Source organism: Melospiza georgiana, chromosome 3 (assembly GCF_028018845.1).
Source record: "Melospiza georgiana isolate bMelGeo1 chromosome 3, bMelGeo1.pri, whole genome shotgun sequence".
Lineage (NCBI taxonomy): Eukaryota > Metazoa > Chordata > Aves > Passeriformes > Passerellidae > Melospiza > Melospiza georgiana.
Genome location: NC_080432.1, coordinates 43286776 through 43304575, shown reverse-complemented (window position 1 = coordinate 43304575; position 17800 = coordinate 43286776). Strand labels below are relative to the sequence as shown.

Genomic DNA, 17800 nt, shown 5'->3' with positions numbered 1-17800 from the left:
AGCATAGTTTATTTGTGTTAAGTCTTACTAAAAGACTTAACACGAGTAAAGACTAAAAGACAAACTACTAAAATTAGGAAATTAGTATGTTTTTTCTTCTAGCTAAAGCTTTTTATTAATATTTTAAACACATTCAGAATCATGCCTTCAAAATAAACTGGAGTTCAAAATATCCCCTTTCATGTATTTATGATTATAACAATCCCATATTCTTATATGCAGCTTCTTCATTAGCCACACAAAATTCCTAAAGAATTTACAAGCGTTCTTGTGAGGAAAAAATTTCTGCAAGTATCCTTTTAATAATTTTTACATTGTATTATAGCAAATTAAGCATAAAGCATAAGAGATTTTTAAATTTTCCTAACTAATGTTCAACTTTATTACTGATATTTTTCTTTATTATTTCCTCTATAGGTTTCCCGAATTATTCGGACAGCCTATGGAAATGCTTTACTTGTTGGAGTTGGTGGATCCGGAAAACAAAGTCTTTCAAAGTTAGCCTCCTTCATTGCTGGCTATAAAATATTTCAGATAACTCTAACCAGGTAAGAAATGCAAGAAATATAGAAATCAGATTTATGGTATTGTTTTGTCTTTACTTGATTACAGATGTTTCTATTTTTTAATTTTTATTTTAATTTTGACGCCATTGAAAAAATATTGAAAACAATACACTCTTATATACAACATTACAATGTTGTTGTACACAACTTTGGATTTATTTTGACTTGAAAAAGGTAGACCATGTGTTAGCTATTCCTGCACCAAAATATTTGTTTTTAAAAAGTATGTTTGCAATGTAATTTATAAAATACTATAATCCAAAAAAGAGCAGTATTCTGTATTGTTTTGAATTAACAAGTAATGTCCTTATCTCTCTTAGATCCTATAATATAACCAATCTGTCAGAAGATTTAAAAGTGTTATATAGGACAGCTGGACAGGAAGGACAAGGTATCACCTTCATTTTCACTGATAATGAGATAAAAGAGGAATCATTTTTGGAATATGTAAATAATCTGCTGTCTTCAGGAGAGGTAAGAGTCTCAGCCTGACAGCCAATGTGCTCTAGAGGCAGGGTACTGTAGAATTTGTTCTCACTACTTTATTTGTCTTGGTAATACATTGTAGAGTAATTATAATTAAAATATTTCAACTTTTTAAGTAAGGAGTGCTCTGGTTATGTAGTTTCTTTATTTCAGTGTAAGCCAGGAGAGCATAAAAGAGCAGTGGTTAATATTGCAGTAGCCTTTTATTAAATGATGATTCGGTTGCCAGTTCAAATTCTATGCTCTTCTGGAGTTGGACTTCTTAGATTTCAATGGATTTTCATAAGTCTAAACTTGTGGTTTTTAGTCTAAACTGTGTATATGCAGAGAGAGAGAGATATAGATGTAAACAGGCAAATATTTATAAATTCTATAATAATGACATCCATGCAATTAATTATCAATTTCTTGCTTTGTAAAAAGATTTCTAATTTATTTGCTCGGGATGAATTGGATGAAATCACACAATCCTTAGTACCTGTGATGAAAAAAGAGCTGCCTCGGCATCCTCCTACCTTTGACAATCTTTATGAGTACTTCTTAAGTCGAGCAAAGAAGAACTTGCACGTTGTCCTCTGCTTTTCTCCAGTAAGTTTTTTCTATATACCTGTTTTCCTTTCTTCCATAAGCAAACTTGCCTATTGGTATAAGATAATTATTCAAGTTTTATGTTTTTAAGGAAGTTCAAGATGCATAAAAAGATTACTGAAGTCTAGTTGTAATTGCAGAGATAATAAAAGTAATAGTACAGCTGTGAGAACTTAACAGCAAAATATTTAAAAACTAAATAATTTCTTACAAGTTAAACTATTTTTTTCCTCTCACATATTCTTTCCTAATACATATCAGTGAATGTATTTTTGTGAAATTATGGCTTTTAACTGGAAAACAGTATTTTATTGGTAATTAAAATACATTATTTGATGCTTCAAAATATTAGAACAAAATATATATATTTGTAATGAGCTTCTTTTTCCAAATTTAATGAATGTTAAATGTTAGCAATTTTGCAAAACTCTATTTGAGAAGAAAAAAATTGCAAGGTGTTCTAAGCAGAAATTGATCAAGAAGAAAATAGACTATTTAATTGTTTGTTCTAATTAAACACTTTCACTGACCTTTGCTTAAGAATCATATTGCTAACCAACTGCGATTCTCTCTTCAGGTTGGTGAGAAGTTCCGTGCGCGTTCTTTGAAATTTCCTGGTCTGATATCAGGGTGCACCATGGATTGGTTCAGTCGATGGCCCAGGGAAGCTCTTGTAGCTGTGTCCAACTATTTTCTGTCAGAGTTTAATATGGTCTGCCCTCCACCAGTTAAAACAGAAGTAGTAGAAACCATGGGTCTCTTCCATGATATAGTATCAGAAAGCTGTGAGAATTATTTCCAAAGGTAATATTTTCTACTAATGGAATAATTAATCTCAAAAATGTTGCTACTGACAGTGTTTTTTGAACTCCTGTTCTCTGTATAAATAAAGGTATTTATTTAGTAAAAAATAAATTTGCTACACCATTATATCCTCAGGCCATGAAAAAAAATTGCTATTATGTTGAAAATTCTTCATCTACATTCCCACTATTCAACAGTCTTTAATATTGTCTATGTGGATAAAAAAAAAAAGTAACTAAAAGTATAAGGGTTTCCATCATGAAGAAATCTGATTTTGAATGAATAAAGACTTGAGTTATATAATTTTCTCTTTTTGTGGAAGTGATCAAATAGCTGTATATATCAAAAATATATGTGAAGTTGATGTTGCCAATACGCTTTTGTTTAGGTATCGAAGACGAGCTTATGTAACACCTAAATCTTACCTGTCTTTCATCAATGGCTACAAAGAGGTTTACACTGAGAAGTTAAATAGTATTAATGAGCAGGCCGAACGTATGCAAACTGGTAAGCAAATGCATTCCATGTGTGGTCTCAAATGATCTGTGTTTTTAACATTAGACTTCTTTTTCAGCGATCACCTGCAGGGAATCACAGTCCAGAAGTGGTAGTATATGAGCACCTTTACCAGACACTCTCCCAGTCACAACCTCATAATGATTCTCTTGTAAAAATACCTCAAAGAAGCTACCAGCCTAACCACTCAGCTCAGCATTGTATTGAACTTTAATATTGGCCTACCAGAATTTTTAATAGAAAGTAGAGCCTGAAAATGGGCAGAGGTAGCATCTGATTTACTGGTGTAGAGAGAGGTAATTGTAAACAGTTATTAACTTGTTTCTGGCGTCTATAGAAATTCTCACCATGCAATCTGTGTGCTTCACATGTGATTTATTTTATATTTCTGCTGTAGAATAAGTAGTTGTTACTTGGGGTCATTTTATAGCTGTGTTTCTGAAATATAGAAAAGTATGGTTGAAATATTCTTCAGACAGATTTTAGATATCTGTTTGAAATGGCCTAATTTTTGGCATTAGTATTTATTGGTTTCAGAACACCAGTTTTCTAGTGTTTTCAGTTTTCTCCAGTTTGCATCTAGACATACTTTTGTAAATCTGTAAAGTCAACTGAGCACCTTGGGAAACCTGGCCTTTATCAGAAAAGATATTGCATACCAATTCAAAGGAATAAAGAATTCTACATGATAAGATTTTTCATACAATGGTAAAGAATGTGTCACTTTACTAATGATTAACCGGTACCCTTTACATGAAGAAAAGTCTAGAATAAAAATGCGTAGGTATTTTATTCATAAATTCTTTACTGAATTAGAGTGAACTGTAGAAGAGTAAGTGGTCCTCAGTATTTTCAAATTGTGTAAGTTTTGCTCTATGGATCTGTTGCCAATTCTTGAAATCCGAATTTATCCTTATTCTACTTTGAGATGGGGATGAAGTCTGAGAACCTTGACGATTCAAAAGACTGGGGTTGGTTTAGGGTTTTTTTTTGGTATTCTTTCTACAGTTTTTTTATTTCCAAAATAATTCAGAAGTAGTAGCATAAGCAGCTTAAGCACTATCAATGAAGTTTCATATGTAGATTTTCATAGCCTCTGATGTGTTATTACAAGTTTCTTACATGTTCTGCTGAAAAAAATGATTGTGTACCAGTGAACATGTGAATGGATATGTTCTACTTCAGCATCTTCATATCTTTGATGCATAGAAAACCATGTCTAATAAATGCCAGTTAGAAAATATTCTAATTATTTTCACTTGCACAGTTGGTACTGCTGTAATATTTCTTGCTGGAATTATGCAGGGGACCTCAACAAGCTATAAAGGTTTCTCATTTATAATTGAATTCTTCAATTCTCTTTGATCTGCATATTCCTATTTTCTTTCCATCTTTCCTTCTCCACACTCTAGGCTTTTAGCAGGGAAAAGTAAAGCAGCAAAGGGTACCATTTTCCCTCTTGTGGCTTCTGGGTTGAAGGTGCTGGATTGGTGGTTTAACTAGATGATATTGAGGGTTTCTTCCAACCTAGGTGATTCTGTGGTTCTGTAGTACGGCAGCAACCTAACCAAGAGGCAGCTGTGTCAGAACAAGGGATATGCTGGGAGAGAACTCTTTTCTGTTTGAAATGGAGTAGCATTAAATTGGAGAGCCATCACAGAGAAATATCACACATCCAATGTGTAGCTGCAAGGGTGTGCTGACTCAAATCCTTAGGGAGAGAAGGCAATAAAGGGATTTACTTCCAGAAAACTTGTAGGATTTAAAGATTCAGTGATGAGGAAGAAATAGGCTGGAGAGGCTTCAGCATGCAATAAGGAACTCAGGAATGGCCAAAATTTCTGTGCTTAAGTCTATGAGCAAGAGAGAAGAGAAAAAAAGAACCCATGAGTGCATGGGAAAGACTGAATATGTTACTATACAGGGAGCAAGCACATCTCTTTCTGGATGCTCTCAGGCACATGGTGGGATTCTTGGGGTGTCCTGTGCAGGGCCAGGAGTTGGACTAGATCATCCTGATAGATTCCTTCCATCTCAGCATATTCTGTGATTCCATGGTTCTATAAAAGGCTGAGTGGCCTCTGTGGGTGGCCTGAGTGGTTTCTACAGCACACAGAAAAGCTAGGATGGGACTGGCCCTCAGCACATGGGTTCTATTTCACCTTTTCTGTCACCAGGGACAAGAGAGGGTAAACTCAATATGCAGGAGCTGGAGATCATAATTATGCTGTGATCTTTAGGTCCACTTTTGACTCTACTTTCCAATTTTTTCTAGAAAGGACTCTATTACAAATCAATCATGAATCCTTAAGTAATTTATTCATGTAACAACACGAAGCATTGTTCAGAATTTCTGATGACTTTATGATGCAATATATATGTGACATAGTTCCTTTTTTGTTGTTTTTGTTGTTGTTTTCTTTTGAAGAATTAATTTTATTTATCATGATTTTCTGCCTTGGAAAATTACTTATATCTATGAAAATTGAATAGTAGACACAATCATGATAGTATGACTGCTTACATCCACTTTCTCTCCTTTACATAAAATTGAATGAGAACACAAGGTAAACCTATGAGAGATCTGTGCTTAGGTTGTGTGATCTAACTAGGAAAAAAAAAGTTTCTGTATTTCTGGTTTTTATCTTTTACTTAATAGGTCTGTCCAAGCTGATGGAAGCCAGTGAATCTGTTGCTCAGCTCTCTAAGGACTTGGCTATTAAGGAGAAGGAGCTGGCTGTGACTTCTGCTAAGGCAGATAAAGTAAGTGAGTGTTAAATAACACTAGAAAATACAGCGGGTAAAATGCTACTGCCTAAGTTTATCATAATTTGCAAGAATTTTCCTCATCTAAAATGAGGTTTTACTCTCTCTATAGTTTTGATTTATATATATATATATAGCTTCTGAAAGAGAGGTGATTTTAAACTGCAGCAGAAGTTGAGTGCTTTCCTTGTCCTTCTCCCATTTCTTACCCACTCAGATAAGCATCAGATTTCATTTTTTCCATATTTTTGTCCTAATTAACATAATTAAATTTGGGATTTATGTGCACTTACTAGCAGCGAAAAAGTTAACATGACATTGGGACTTTTCTACTTCAAAATTCCTTGGAAAAATGTTCATTGCAGTCCAGTTTCAGATTTTGTCTTTTACATTACCAAGCTATCTGTGTGTTCATGAGAGTGGTGGTCTGGTAGAAATCTGGTTTCCAGAATGACTGTCTGGAAAGGCATGCTAGGGAATGGATCAGTATAGGCATTCTGTTTTCTGAAAGACACCGTAATGCTCTGATGGTGCATGTTTAATATGCACTGGAGAGGGAATTTTGGCTGGTGATGACTTAGGGACTGCCTGCATTCTTTGAGGCCTTTAATCTCATAAGAGAGAAATATGTGACAGAAAGGGATGAAATTGAACTTCTCACATTTAATTTTTATTCAATAGTTATATGATACCATATATAGTTAGCTATAGTGGGGGTTAGATTTATATACTTATTAGCTGTTACATACCTATTTTATCATGTGTCTGGTAATCATTTGTTCCACCATTTTGATTTATAGATTTTATGTGTTTATTACCAATTCCAGGTACTAGAAGAAGTCAAACAAAGTGCTGAAGCCGCAACTAAAATAAAACTTGAAGTCCAGGAGGTGAAAGATAAAGCACAAAGGATCGTGGATGCAATTGATATAGAAAAGCAGGAAGCAGAGAAAAAACTGGAGGCAGCTAAACCAGCACTAGAAGAAGCAGAAGAAGCTCTGAAAGTGAATAAATTTCATTTTTATTAGTACAGTATTATTTGCATCACCTGTGAGAGGCCAGAGCCACCAACACACAGCTGTCTCTTGGTATTAACTGCTGTGACCAGCTCCTCGCTGTTGCTGGCCATGTCTCTCAAGAATAATTAAGGCACACATATATAGGAACTGTTTTATAGTATTTCTTCCCTTCCATCTGGATACTTGATCATTATGAAGGTGGAGATCTTTCCAAAAGCTACTGATGCCTTTAGAATATCTGTTATTCTGAATTCAAGGGAATACTTCTTGTGCTAACAGAATGTTTTTAATTCGAACTTAAGTAGTTACACCTGTATTTTAAGACAAATAAAAATCTATCTCTTCCTTCACCAAAATCCACAATGCTTTTGATTTTAAGACTAAAACAGGAAACAAAGGGGATTCAGGGCAATCAGAAGCAGGGCTCAGAAATCTGGAGGCATTACTGTGCTACATAATTTCATTATTCTGCTCTGAACAGTAAAAAACCTCTGAAATCAGAAATCAATTATGGCCTTCCATTTCAGTTATAAGAATTTATGTGAAAGAAGTTATTGAGTAGAAAAAGGAAAGAAAGGATCATTGATTGCTCTTACACTGATATTTAGATAATGAGATAAATGAAACTTCCAAAAATAGTCACAAAATTACTAAAGTTTCACCAAACTATGAAACTTATTAATTAGACCAGGTTTCTCACTTTTTTGGTGTATCCTCAATACAAATGCACCTCAGAGAAAAGTACTACAAATGAACATGAAAATTAAGATATTGAATGGGAAAGTAGAATGATGGTGTTGATGCAGGATTCTATTGCACCTCTCTTCAAACAGACCATCAGACCAGAGGATATTGCTACTGTTAGAAAACTTGCAAAACCTCCACACCTCATTATGAGGATCATGGACTGCTGTCTGCTACTATTTCAAAAGAGAGTGGATCAAGTTACCATGGATCCAGAAAAGCCTTGCTGCAAGCCATCCTGGGGAGAATCATTAAAAGTAAGTAGAGTTCTCAAATGGTGTTTCTTAAACATCAGAAATAGCAATTAGCTTATCAGAGAACATTTGATGCTGTTTACCCAAAATATGACAGAATTTTATTGAAGGGCAAACATATTGTTTTAAGATAAACTGTATCTGTATACTATGTCTAACTGGTAGAAATAGTAGGTGAATTGCTTAGAGACTTTTGCAGCAGAAGCTTTAGTTTCTTTGACCCTTCCTGGCACATGGCCTGATGGTAACAGTAACAAATAATGCTCTTGCATTTTATTTAGACTTTAGACTTTCACAGTTTAAGAAGTCATCAAAAGCTTTTGTTTTCCACTGATATAATAAAATGAGATAAGCAGTTATTCCATGAATTGGCTTTAGCATGCAAAAAGTTTGTTAGAAAAAATGAAACCAAATTATTTCAATTTTCAGAATTTAGATAATACATCACAACTGCCAAACCTTTTTTTTTTTTTTTTTTTTTTTTGCATTTAGTTAAGTTACAAATATATTTCTGAGTCTTTCTTTGGGTCAATTTTTTTAATTAAATGATGCTTCTTAAATGCTTCTGAAGTGCAACACAGGAATATAGGAGATGGAAAGTACATCAGTAACTTTTGAATCTAGTTACTGGAGAGTAATTGGTTAAAACTTCAAAATAACAGAAAGTGTGTGGGAGGAGTTACAACTGAATAGCACATATATAATATTAGCAATATGAATTACCTCTTTTTTACAGAAGAATTTTAGGAATGCTTTTTAACAGCTTTAACACCTATGAACAAGACTTTGAATGTCAAATATGTAAATAACTCGTGTGTTGTTTTTTAAAGCTTATGAGCGGCCCGTTCTTGAACAACCTAAGGAACTTTGCTAGGGATACAATCAATGATGAGACAGTAGAATTAGTCCAGCCTTACTTTGAAATGGAAGACTATACCCTGGAAAATGGTAAAAAGGTGTGTGGCAACGTGGCAGGACTCCTCTCTTGGACAAAAGCCATGGTGGTATTTTATGGTGTTAACAGAGAAGTCCTGCCTCTTAAGGTAATACATCCTCTCTTACATTGTGTTTGCTTACCAGTGGCTAAAGAGGGTAGGAGCAGAAACAAAACTATTTTCTCCTTGATTCTAGAGAGAAAACAGAACAAAAAATTAGCCTAGATTAAATTTATGTGATCTGGTTTACTGTGTATAGGGAAAGGCGTTTTCAGTCTTTTTATTATGTCATAATTACTTTATAATTGTTTTTAAAATGTTGTACCAGGATCTTCATTCCTTCTCCAGAGGGTCCTGCAAACAGGAGTTTGCAGCTATTTTAGCATTTTTGTTTTCTCCTGGTAACTTAGAAGCAGTGGAGCACTGACATCTTGCCCAAATATTGGCTTTCTGAAGAGGTTACAGGAGCTATGTTGCAATAGTAGGGAGCAAAATAAGGAAAACATTTATAAGAGTAAATTTTTACTTTAGTGTGCGTGAGTGTTCTTTTTCAAGTTTATGAGTGTTCTTTTTCAAGTTTATGAAAGTCAGTGATTTTTTTGTTCTAAACAAACTATTTTATCCTTAAATATAGCACAATTTAAAAAAAATTGTAAAAGCTGTGAGCACATGGCTATCCCAAATTTTTTTCACATTTTGTCACTGGTAGAAGTGTTCTTTACAGAAGCAACAGTAATATAGATTAATATTTTTAAAAATAATTTCATTTCCTGTGTTCACCATAAATATAATTTTAGGAACAATAGCAAGAGTCACTGTTTTAGGACCAATTCCTCGTGTGTAAAAGCAATATTGTTAGCTGATAAAGGACCAGTCTCCTGTTGTGATTGCTGGTCACTACAAAATTCACTAATAGAAGAGGAAAATACATATAGTCAAGCAAGAATACTGAGTGATTGTTCTTCTAGTTTAACCAATTTGTACAGATCAGGAACCTTTCTTCCTTAACCACCTTCTTGAAGTGTAATTTTTTTTAAAGGAATAAAATTGACAATATATAGTAGAACTTTAGGTGCTATATTGTTATTGAACAAAAAAAAATCTTATCTTTGGTATACATGTGATATAGTTTTCAGCTTAAATGTTTTTATGTTTATATAAAAGTTATTTTGATGTACTGTTGTCTTGTGATTACAAGCTAAGTAGGCTTAAATAATAGTTCATTGAATTATCTTGAAATCATATATATGATTGAACTTCTATTTTTTTTTCTCCTTTGCAGGCTAACCTGGCAAAACAAGAAGGTCGCCTGAAAGTGGCTAATGCAGAAAAAGATAAAGCTCAGGCAGAATTAGATGAAAAGCAAGCTGAACTGGATAAAGTGCAGGCAAAGTTTGATGCAGCAATGAAGGAGAAAATGGTGAGATAAAAGTATTTTAGTCTTACCAAAAATGCTTGTACAACATTGTTATGTAATTAGAATTTGCTGCAAACACACATTTACCTGACACCTTGAATAGCATGGCTGAGATTCAGGTGTAATAGTAGAAGATTTAACCTATATATTCTTCCTGTGAAGAGGAGCATATTAGATGCCCTGAAGTGTCAAATATGTTAATTTTATTGATAAATATAAATAAAATATTTATTTTAATAAATAATAATATTTTATTAAATTATAATAAATATAAGAGGATGAAAAGTATATAAAATAACTCCACCATTTTGCATTTGATGCTTAAGTAGGACATTTTTTTAATTTTAGGACTTAGAGGATGATGCAGAAACATGCAAAAGAAAGATGCAAGCAGCCTCTGCACTTATAGATGGACTGAGTGGTGAGAAAGTTAGGTGGACTCAGCAAAGCAAAGAATTTAAATCTCAAATTAAAAGGTACCAAATCCATTACAGAAAAACAAAAAAGAAAATGCTTGTAAAAAATGAAGTGTTGGTAAACAAGTTAGTAGCTTTAATTGTGGTACTTAATCTTCTTCCTGGAAATCTTAATATAGCAATGCAATCAAATGAACTACTCTGAAATTTGAATTTTCCTCCCATAAATAAGAATACATGGGTGCTGAGTACTAGTATTTCAGTTAAGAACAATACCTCTGATTTTGGAATTTACTTCCAAGAAGATTATTACCAGGGCTGTTATGTATCTGTATTACAGCTGCTTCTGCAGTCCCCCCAATACTGTACATCCTTCTGGTGTCACTGGGGAAGTGAAAACCTCAGATAAGCTCAGCTTCTGTAGAAGACTTATGTTACTACAAATTTGCTATGGGGAAAGTGGGCATTTCTGATGGGAGTTTCAATAGAGCTATGTTTGTAACCTTGATAAATACAGTATTTCAGACATATTTTAAAGAAATAAACCATTTTCTTAGCTCATTTATGAAAAAAGAATAGCTGTCATTAGGGCTTTATTGTGTTGTAGGGGTGGAGATGGTGTTTTCATAAAATATTACTCTTAAGTTTTGCCTCAAAAATGCTCTGGAAACAACTTTTTTAAAAATCTTCTTATGTTTCAAAAGCTGGTTGTCTAAGTAATGAGAAATTGAATTTGTGCCCCACCTTTTAATGGTGATTTTTCTTCCTTTTCTAGACTTGTGGGAGATATATTGCTCTGCACAGGCTTTCTTTCCTACTGTGGACCTTTTAATCAAGACTTCAGAAACCTTTTGCTCAAAGACTTATGGGAAATAGAGTTGAGAGAGCATAAAATCCCCTTTTCTGATGATTTGAACCTGATTTCTATGTTGGTAGACCAACCAACAGTAAGTTCTTGGTGCTTGGAGGGTTTAATTTGAATTTCTGTTAGCATATTCTACAACTACTAGCCAGCATTATGCCTGCTTAGAGAAGAACTATAATCCCCAGTATTCCAAATATTGCTGTGCTGGGTAGTTCTGTGGTTTCCAAATGCTCCTGGCAATTTCCACTAAATCTTGGTGCAGTAATAGTGACAAAACCCAAGAGAGAGAGAGGTGATGCACAATAGAATTTCTCACCTCCTGCTGACCAACACCCAGTCAATCCCTGAACCATGATCAAGCCTCTTCTGAGTGACTCCCCCAGTTTATATAGCGGAGATGGCATTCTGTGGTATGGAATATCCCTTGGGCTGTTCAGGTCAGCTGTCCTGGCCATGCTCCCTCCCAGCTCTTTGTGCACCTGCTCTCTCGCTGGCAGAGCACAGGACACTGAAAAATCCTTGGCTTGGGGTGAGCACTACTGAGCAACAGCCAAAACATCAGGGTGCCAATAATATTCTCACACCAAAGCAGAAAAACACAGCACTGTACCATCTACTAAGAGAAAATTGACCTTTATTTCAGCCAAAACCAGGACATTTCTAAAACAGTGGGTTTGGTTGTAATTTAAAATGGACTACATAAAGTCCTTTTATTCCATGTAAATGTATTAGAAATGGGCAAAGAGTGGGAAGTGCCAGAATCTTCAAGTTTCCTTTAGTAAACATTAATTCCCAAAAGCTCTCTTAGACTACTTTTTGCTTAATTTATCCCAATGCTTAATTTGTCTGTCAAGCTGTCTTTTAACATTCTTAGACTTTAAAATATACTTTCTGTGATTCTCTACAGTTTTAAAAAGCCATAAGAATAAAATTCTGGAAATATTTTTATACATGCATTAATACTTCCTCAGCAGGTTCAGATATGCATTCCCTTTGATGTCCCTGTTACTTCTTAGAAAAATTTTAATTGAAGAAAAATTCCTGTGATAATTTATTTCAAACTACTCCTTTTTCTTCATCTCTCTCTTTTTTTTTTTCTTTTATTTAAATATTTTTTCTTTAGATTAGTGAGTGGAACCTTCAAGGATTGCCTGGAGATCACCTCTCAATTCAGAATGGTATTATTGTCACTAAGGCATCAAGATACCCGCTTTTAGTGGACCCACAAACTCAAGGAAAAGCATGGGTGATAAATAAAGAACAGGATAATGAATTACAGGTAAACAGTGTCTTAAAGGAAGGGTGTGTGCTCTATTATGCTCCTTCAAACATTATTACTTTAGAAGGAGGTTGCATTTGAGTCAATGTGATCTGAGATAAGTTTAACATGTATGGAGACTGACAATTATGTAGATGCCTCAGCAGGGAACTTGAGAACAGCTGTAAATCCCACTCAAGGGCTTGGAAAAGACTATCCAACTTGTATGAGTTCTAGCAAAAAAGTGTAAAAGTATTTTGTTCAAGATGGGTAGGTATGGTCCCAACACAAAAGAGGACAAAGAGGTGATAATTAAAAACAAAAGAGTATAATATGAAATTATTAAATGAGAGCAAATTGAGCGACTGTTAGTAACATTACAGATAAAGGCAGGATAAGTTACAGCTCTGAAAATGTGGGCAAAGTGCCTCAAGTGTTGCAGCCCATAATTTAGGACCTGAGAGGATATTCATAATAAGGTTGCAGCTCTGAAAATGTAGGCCAAGTGCCTCAAGTGTTGCAGCCCATAATTTAGGACCTGAGAGGATATTCATAATAAGGTGGTCACTACAAAAGGAAGTTGACGAAATCCAGCTGAAGCCATACCCATGAAAAATTTGCCTATCCTAACATTACTGCAGTCTTCATAGCTCTTTTAGAAGTTAAGCCAATATGCTAAAATGCCTGCTCATGAAATATAATACAAAGATGTTCATGTGTCACTATTTGCATCACAAATTATTTTTTCCCAAATGACATGGCAAAAAGAAACTGCATTTTAAAACCCTTAGCCTGAATACTGAGAAAACTCATATGTCCTGAATATCAATAAATTTTGGAGGGTTTAGAATTAGTTAATTATGTAGCTTACTATTTTATGCATGCTTTTTAATAATTTCATATAGTATGAATCCCATTTCATGAAATATCAATCTGAATTCATAATATTGTAGCAGTATTTTAGACTGAGTTTAGATTTCTAGAAAGAATTTCTCAGCACTTCAAAGCTAAAATTAGAAAATCTAGACCTTCTAGGACATAGAATAGAAAATTAAAGGCTAGGTGTCTCTGATTTCTAAAATATACATAACATCTTTAATATGCCATAAGCTGTATCAGTTTGATTTAGTACATTATTACTCTCATCATGAAGTCCTGAGGATTCAGTTACAGCCAACCTTTTAATTCATGTTTTTATGGTACTTTTCACTGTACACACAGAAGTATTTCTGCATAAATTGCTACATGGTCAACATTTATAGCACCTGCTTTAAAATGCAACTAACAAAAAACAATGAAAAAAATTTCCATAGTTAGGTCTGTGGTTTTCATGTAAGACTGTGAAGAAATTCTTTGTCCTTACAACAAATTTATAATTTGCTTTTTGAGGTAACAACTCTGAATGACAAGTACTTCCGGCAACACCTTGAAGACAGTCTTTCACTGGGACGATCGCTCCTGATTGAAGATATAGAGGAAGAATTGGATCCAGTCCTTGATAATATATTAGAAAAAAATTTCATAAAATCTGGATCTGCTTTTAAGGTTAGTAATCAAACAAAAGAAATTGTAAAAGTAGCTAGCCTTGTGACAAATGTTATTTTATCGTTGTTATAAACACCTAGGTAAACTCTGTTTTCAGTGGAGACTTGTAAAGAATCAAACTGAACTAATAAAATATAAGAGAAAGAGCCTCAGCTGTGTAGTAAGTTGGCAAGTCTAAACTATGAGTTTAACTGCCAGGGTTATTACTGAAGTTTCCAAACTGGAACCAATTATAAACTTATCTGATTGAATGCTTAAAATTCTTTCTACTAATTTCCAAGCAGTGCAGATATGCTTAAGGAAGTGGTTTGGTCCTACTCCTTTATAAGCCAGGTATTTGAAGACATCTTGGAGACTCAAAAGTTGGAGCCTCATTTACCCCCCACTGTCTGATGGCAGATGATCTTTCAGGTCCCTTCCAACACCAACAATTCCATGATTCATACTGCAATATACAGTGATCAGATTTCCTTGTGCACATGCAGCTGTTGAGTTAAACTGCTGTTTCAGAATATCTTAACCCTATAAAAAATATTTTGAATACTTTGAATGAATTTTTACTTTGTTTGGAAATATTCTTTGAAACCTGCTTAGTCTTAATAAAGATAAAATTTATGTCCAGTAATTTCTGTTCCATTGTTGGATCACATAATTCCTTTTACCTTGGACATAAGAGAATGATGACTTCTACAAAGGTCAGCAGTTTCTACTACCTCTTCATTTGAGGTGTGCTTAAAAACCAAATGGTTCTGAAACTGTTAATCATAATCCACAGTGGAAGTGATCCCTATATTTAACTGGAGGGAAATGCTACTTTTATAACATACTGTAACTTATACATTTGGTCATTGACTTTTATTTTCATGACAAATCTAAATTGTGAAATAAATTTCCTCTTTTTGGCACTTCAAATAGTGTAATTTTTTTTCTGCTCAATATTACTGAGTTTAATAAAGCTCATTTTCCTCTGTTTAATACTGTTGTAACTTGACCCACAGGTGAAAGTTGGTGATAAGGAAGTAGATGTTATGAATACATTTCGACTGTTCATTACTACAAAGCTACCTAATCCTTCTTTCACACCTGAAATTAATGCAAAAACATCAATTATTGATTTTACTGTTACAATGAAAGGACTTGAGAATCAGTTACTGAGAAGAGTAATACTCACTGAAAAACAGGTAAGTTAACATTACAAATAAATCATAGTGATTTTTTTTTCATTTAATTGGTTTTGGTATGTAGAAAATAAAAATGTTCAAATGGAAAAAATGATATTAGCTATTTTCTAAAATTATATTCAGATTCAGTATAGACATTTCCAAATATCAAAAATTAATTGGGAGGCTCTTAATGTATATATGACTGTTAGTACAACACAAACAATTAATTACCTGAATTTAACATTGATAAGATAAATCACAAGATACTGAATAAACACTGCTTTAAAAAAATTGTTATTAAAAACATCTTTTAGATACCAAGAAAAGTAAAATGCACATTCCATGACTGGATCCAACTCTTCAGCTCTATCTTCAATCACAAATCATTCACTTGAAAAATCAGAAACTGAATTTTAAGTATCTCTCATAAAAGTTGGAACCCATAAAATGTCATGCCATTTTCTTTTTTTTCAATAACAGGAACTAGAGGCAGAACGAATTAAACTCATGGAAGATGTAACTTCTAATAAGAGGAAGATGAAGGAACTGGAAGACAATCTTCTTTACAAACTAAGTGCAACCAAAGGTTATGTATCAAAATATTAATCAGATTAGGCAGATAAAACTAATTCACACTAGGTCTTTTCCTTACAGATTTTGGTTTATCCATCTAAGATTCAGTAAGAGAATGTACAATGGCAGGAGTATGGGGACTGTGAGGGATTTGGTGCTATAACATGCCACTATATGCAACTCAGGACACCTGAGCTTAACACCTAAACAAGTTTTTTGAAATACATCAATATTTTTGAGAACTTTCTGCCCCTCAGATGAGATCAGGTATCTGACCATGGGCAAACCTTTAATCCTTTAATGGAAATATAAATTGGAATGGCCTGGCTTAAAATTGCTTTGAAACTCCTCTGCAGTACATTATGAGCCTGAACATGACCCCTTACTATCTCTGGTGGAAAAAGAATCTGGTAACAGAAAATCTGTGAGAAACTGCTGGAGATTCATGCATATTGTTGAATGATCATTTCCCTTAGGACCATAAGTCTTTTTAACTTTGAGAGTGACAATGAATAGACTTCAAAATAATTTAAATCATTTGTTCACTATGTAGACTGTGTGCATAAGATAGGAAACTTCTCTACTAGGTGTTGCAAAGCTGTTGGTATAAATACACTTAACATATTTGGAATGAATTTGATCAAATATGTTGCATGTAAAAATAATTTTTAGTATTACATATCCTGTCTGGTCTCTATTTTAAAAGCTTTCTGTAATTCAGTAAATAGTTTCATTTTTTAAAATCAATAATTCCTGTAATTTGGCCTTTTGTTTTATATATAGATTTGGAGTGAAAATATTGTTACAATCATATCCTGAACACCCAGTATTTTACTTTTCAGGTTCACTAGTGGATGATGAATCTTTAATTGGTGTCCTGCAAACAACGAAGCAAACAGCTGCTGAGATAGCTGTCAAGCTGTCTGTGGCAGCAGAAACTGAAGTGAAGATTAACACGGCTCAGGAGGAATATCGACCTGTTGCTACACGTGGAAGCATCCTTTATTTCCTTCTTACAGCAATGAGCATGGTCAACAATATGTATCAAACTTCACTGGCTCAGTTCTTGAAGCTGTTTGATCAATCTATAGCCAGGTAGGAAGACACAGATTTTTTCTATTATTCAGATGTTTGCCTTTCCAATGTATTTGCTCTTTTTCATGAGGCTTCTTTGTGCTTTGTTTTCATGACTTAGGTCCAAGAAGTCTCCTGTGCCTCAGAAAAGAATCTCAAATATTATTGAATATCTTACTTTTGAAATTCACTCATATTCTGTTAGAGGCCTGTATGAAAACCACAAATTCCTCTTTACCCTCCTCCTGGCTTTAAAAATTGATATTGAGAGAGGACATGTGGAAAACAGAGAGTTCCAAACTCTCATTAGAGGTAAGTTTTAAAAATTGTTTTATGTGTAGAGCTAATTCAACTTTTTTAACTTTTATGCCACTTCAAAATCTTATTTCTTTGTCTACATGGTTTCTATCAACATTTCTGTGGGAACTGGGCTTGTTCAGCATGGCAAAGGGAAGTCTTAGAGGGCATCCAATAGTAAACTTCCCTGTGAAAAGGCAATTAATAATGCTAAGTTATCCTTTGCTATAAAATAAATGCTATGTACACAAGAGTACAGTTAGTATCCTGGAGAAAATTACTTAGGTCAAAATATATAAATTAAAAAGAAATGTCAATTATATCTTGATCCCTGGAATATCACGTATTTTATCAGAAAGTACATTTCATTCTGTGTTTTTATGCACAGGAGGTGCAGCTTTGGATCTACAGGCTTGCCCACCCAAACCAAGCCGCTGGATTCTTGATATGATATGGCTAAATCTAGTGGAATTGAACAAACTTCCACAATTTGAACAAATTTTGAACCAGGTGA

At 33.9% G+C, this 17800-nt stretch overlaps 1 protein-coding gene across 1 annotated transcript in view; it reads left to right on the top strand.

The window, feature by feature from the left end:
* The window catches only part of DNAH8 (dynein axonemal heavy chain 8), a 114859-nt gene that overhangs the window by 75413 nt on the left and 21646 nt on the right, over positions 1 to 17800 (top strand). Inside the window, exons 61-79 of the mRNA XM_058020273.1 lie at positions 418 to 548; positions 887 to 1040; positions 1476 to 1640; positions 2218 to 2444; positions 2833 to 2951; positions 5620 to 5723; positions 6554 to 6730; positions 7579 to 7746; positions 8574 to 8786; positions 9961 to 10098; positions 10444 to 10571; positions 11287 to 11458; positions 12500 to 12655; positions 14024 to 14179; positions 15178 to 15360; positions 15823 to 15928; positions 16758 to 17010; positions 17111 to 17301; positions 17675 to 17796. Coding sequence (XP_057876256.1) covers positions 418 to 548; positions 887 to 1040; positions 1476 to 1640; positions 2218 to 2444; positions 2833 to 2951; positions 5620 to 5723; positions 6554 to 6730; positions 7579 to 7746; positions 8574 to 8786; positions 9961 to 10098; positions 10444 to 10571; positions 11287 to 11458; positions 12500 to 12655; positions 14024 to 14179; positions 15178 to 15360; positions 15823 to 15928; positions 16758 to 17010; positions 17111 to 17301; positions 17675 to 17796 — 3063 coding nt within the window. The remainder of the gene's footprint in view (positions 1 to 417; positions 549 to 886; positions 1041 to 1475; positions 1641 to 2217; positions 2445 to 2832; positions 2952 to 5619; positions 5724 to 6553; positions 6731 to 7578; positions 7747 to 8573; positions 8787 to 9960; positions 10099 to 10443; positions 10572 to 11286; positions 11459 to 12499; positions 12656 to 14023; positions 14180 to 15177; positions 15361 to 15822; positions 15929 to 16757; positions 17011 to 17110; positions 17302 to 17674; positions 17797 to 17800) is intronic.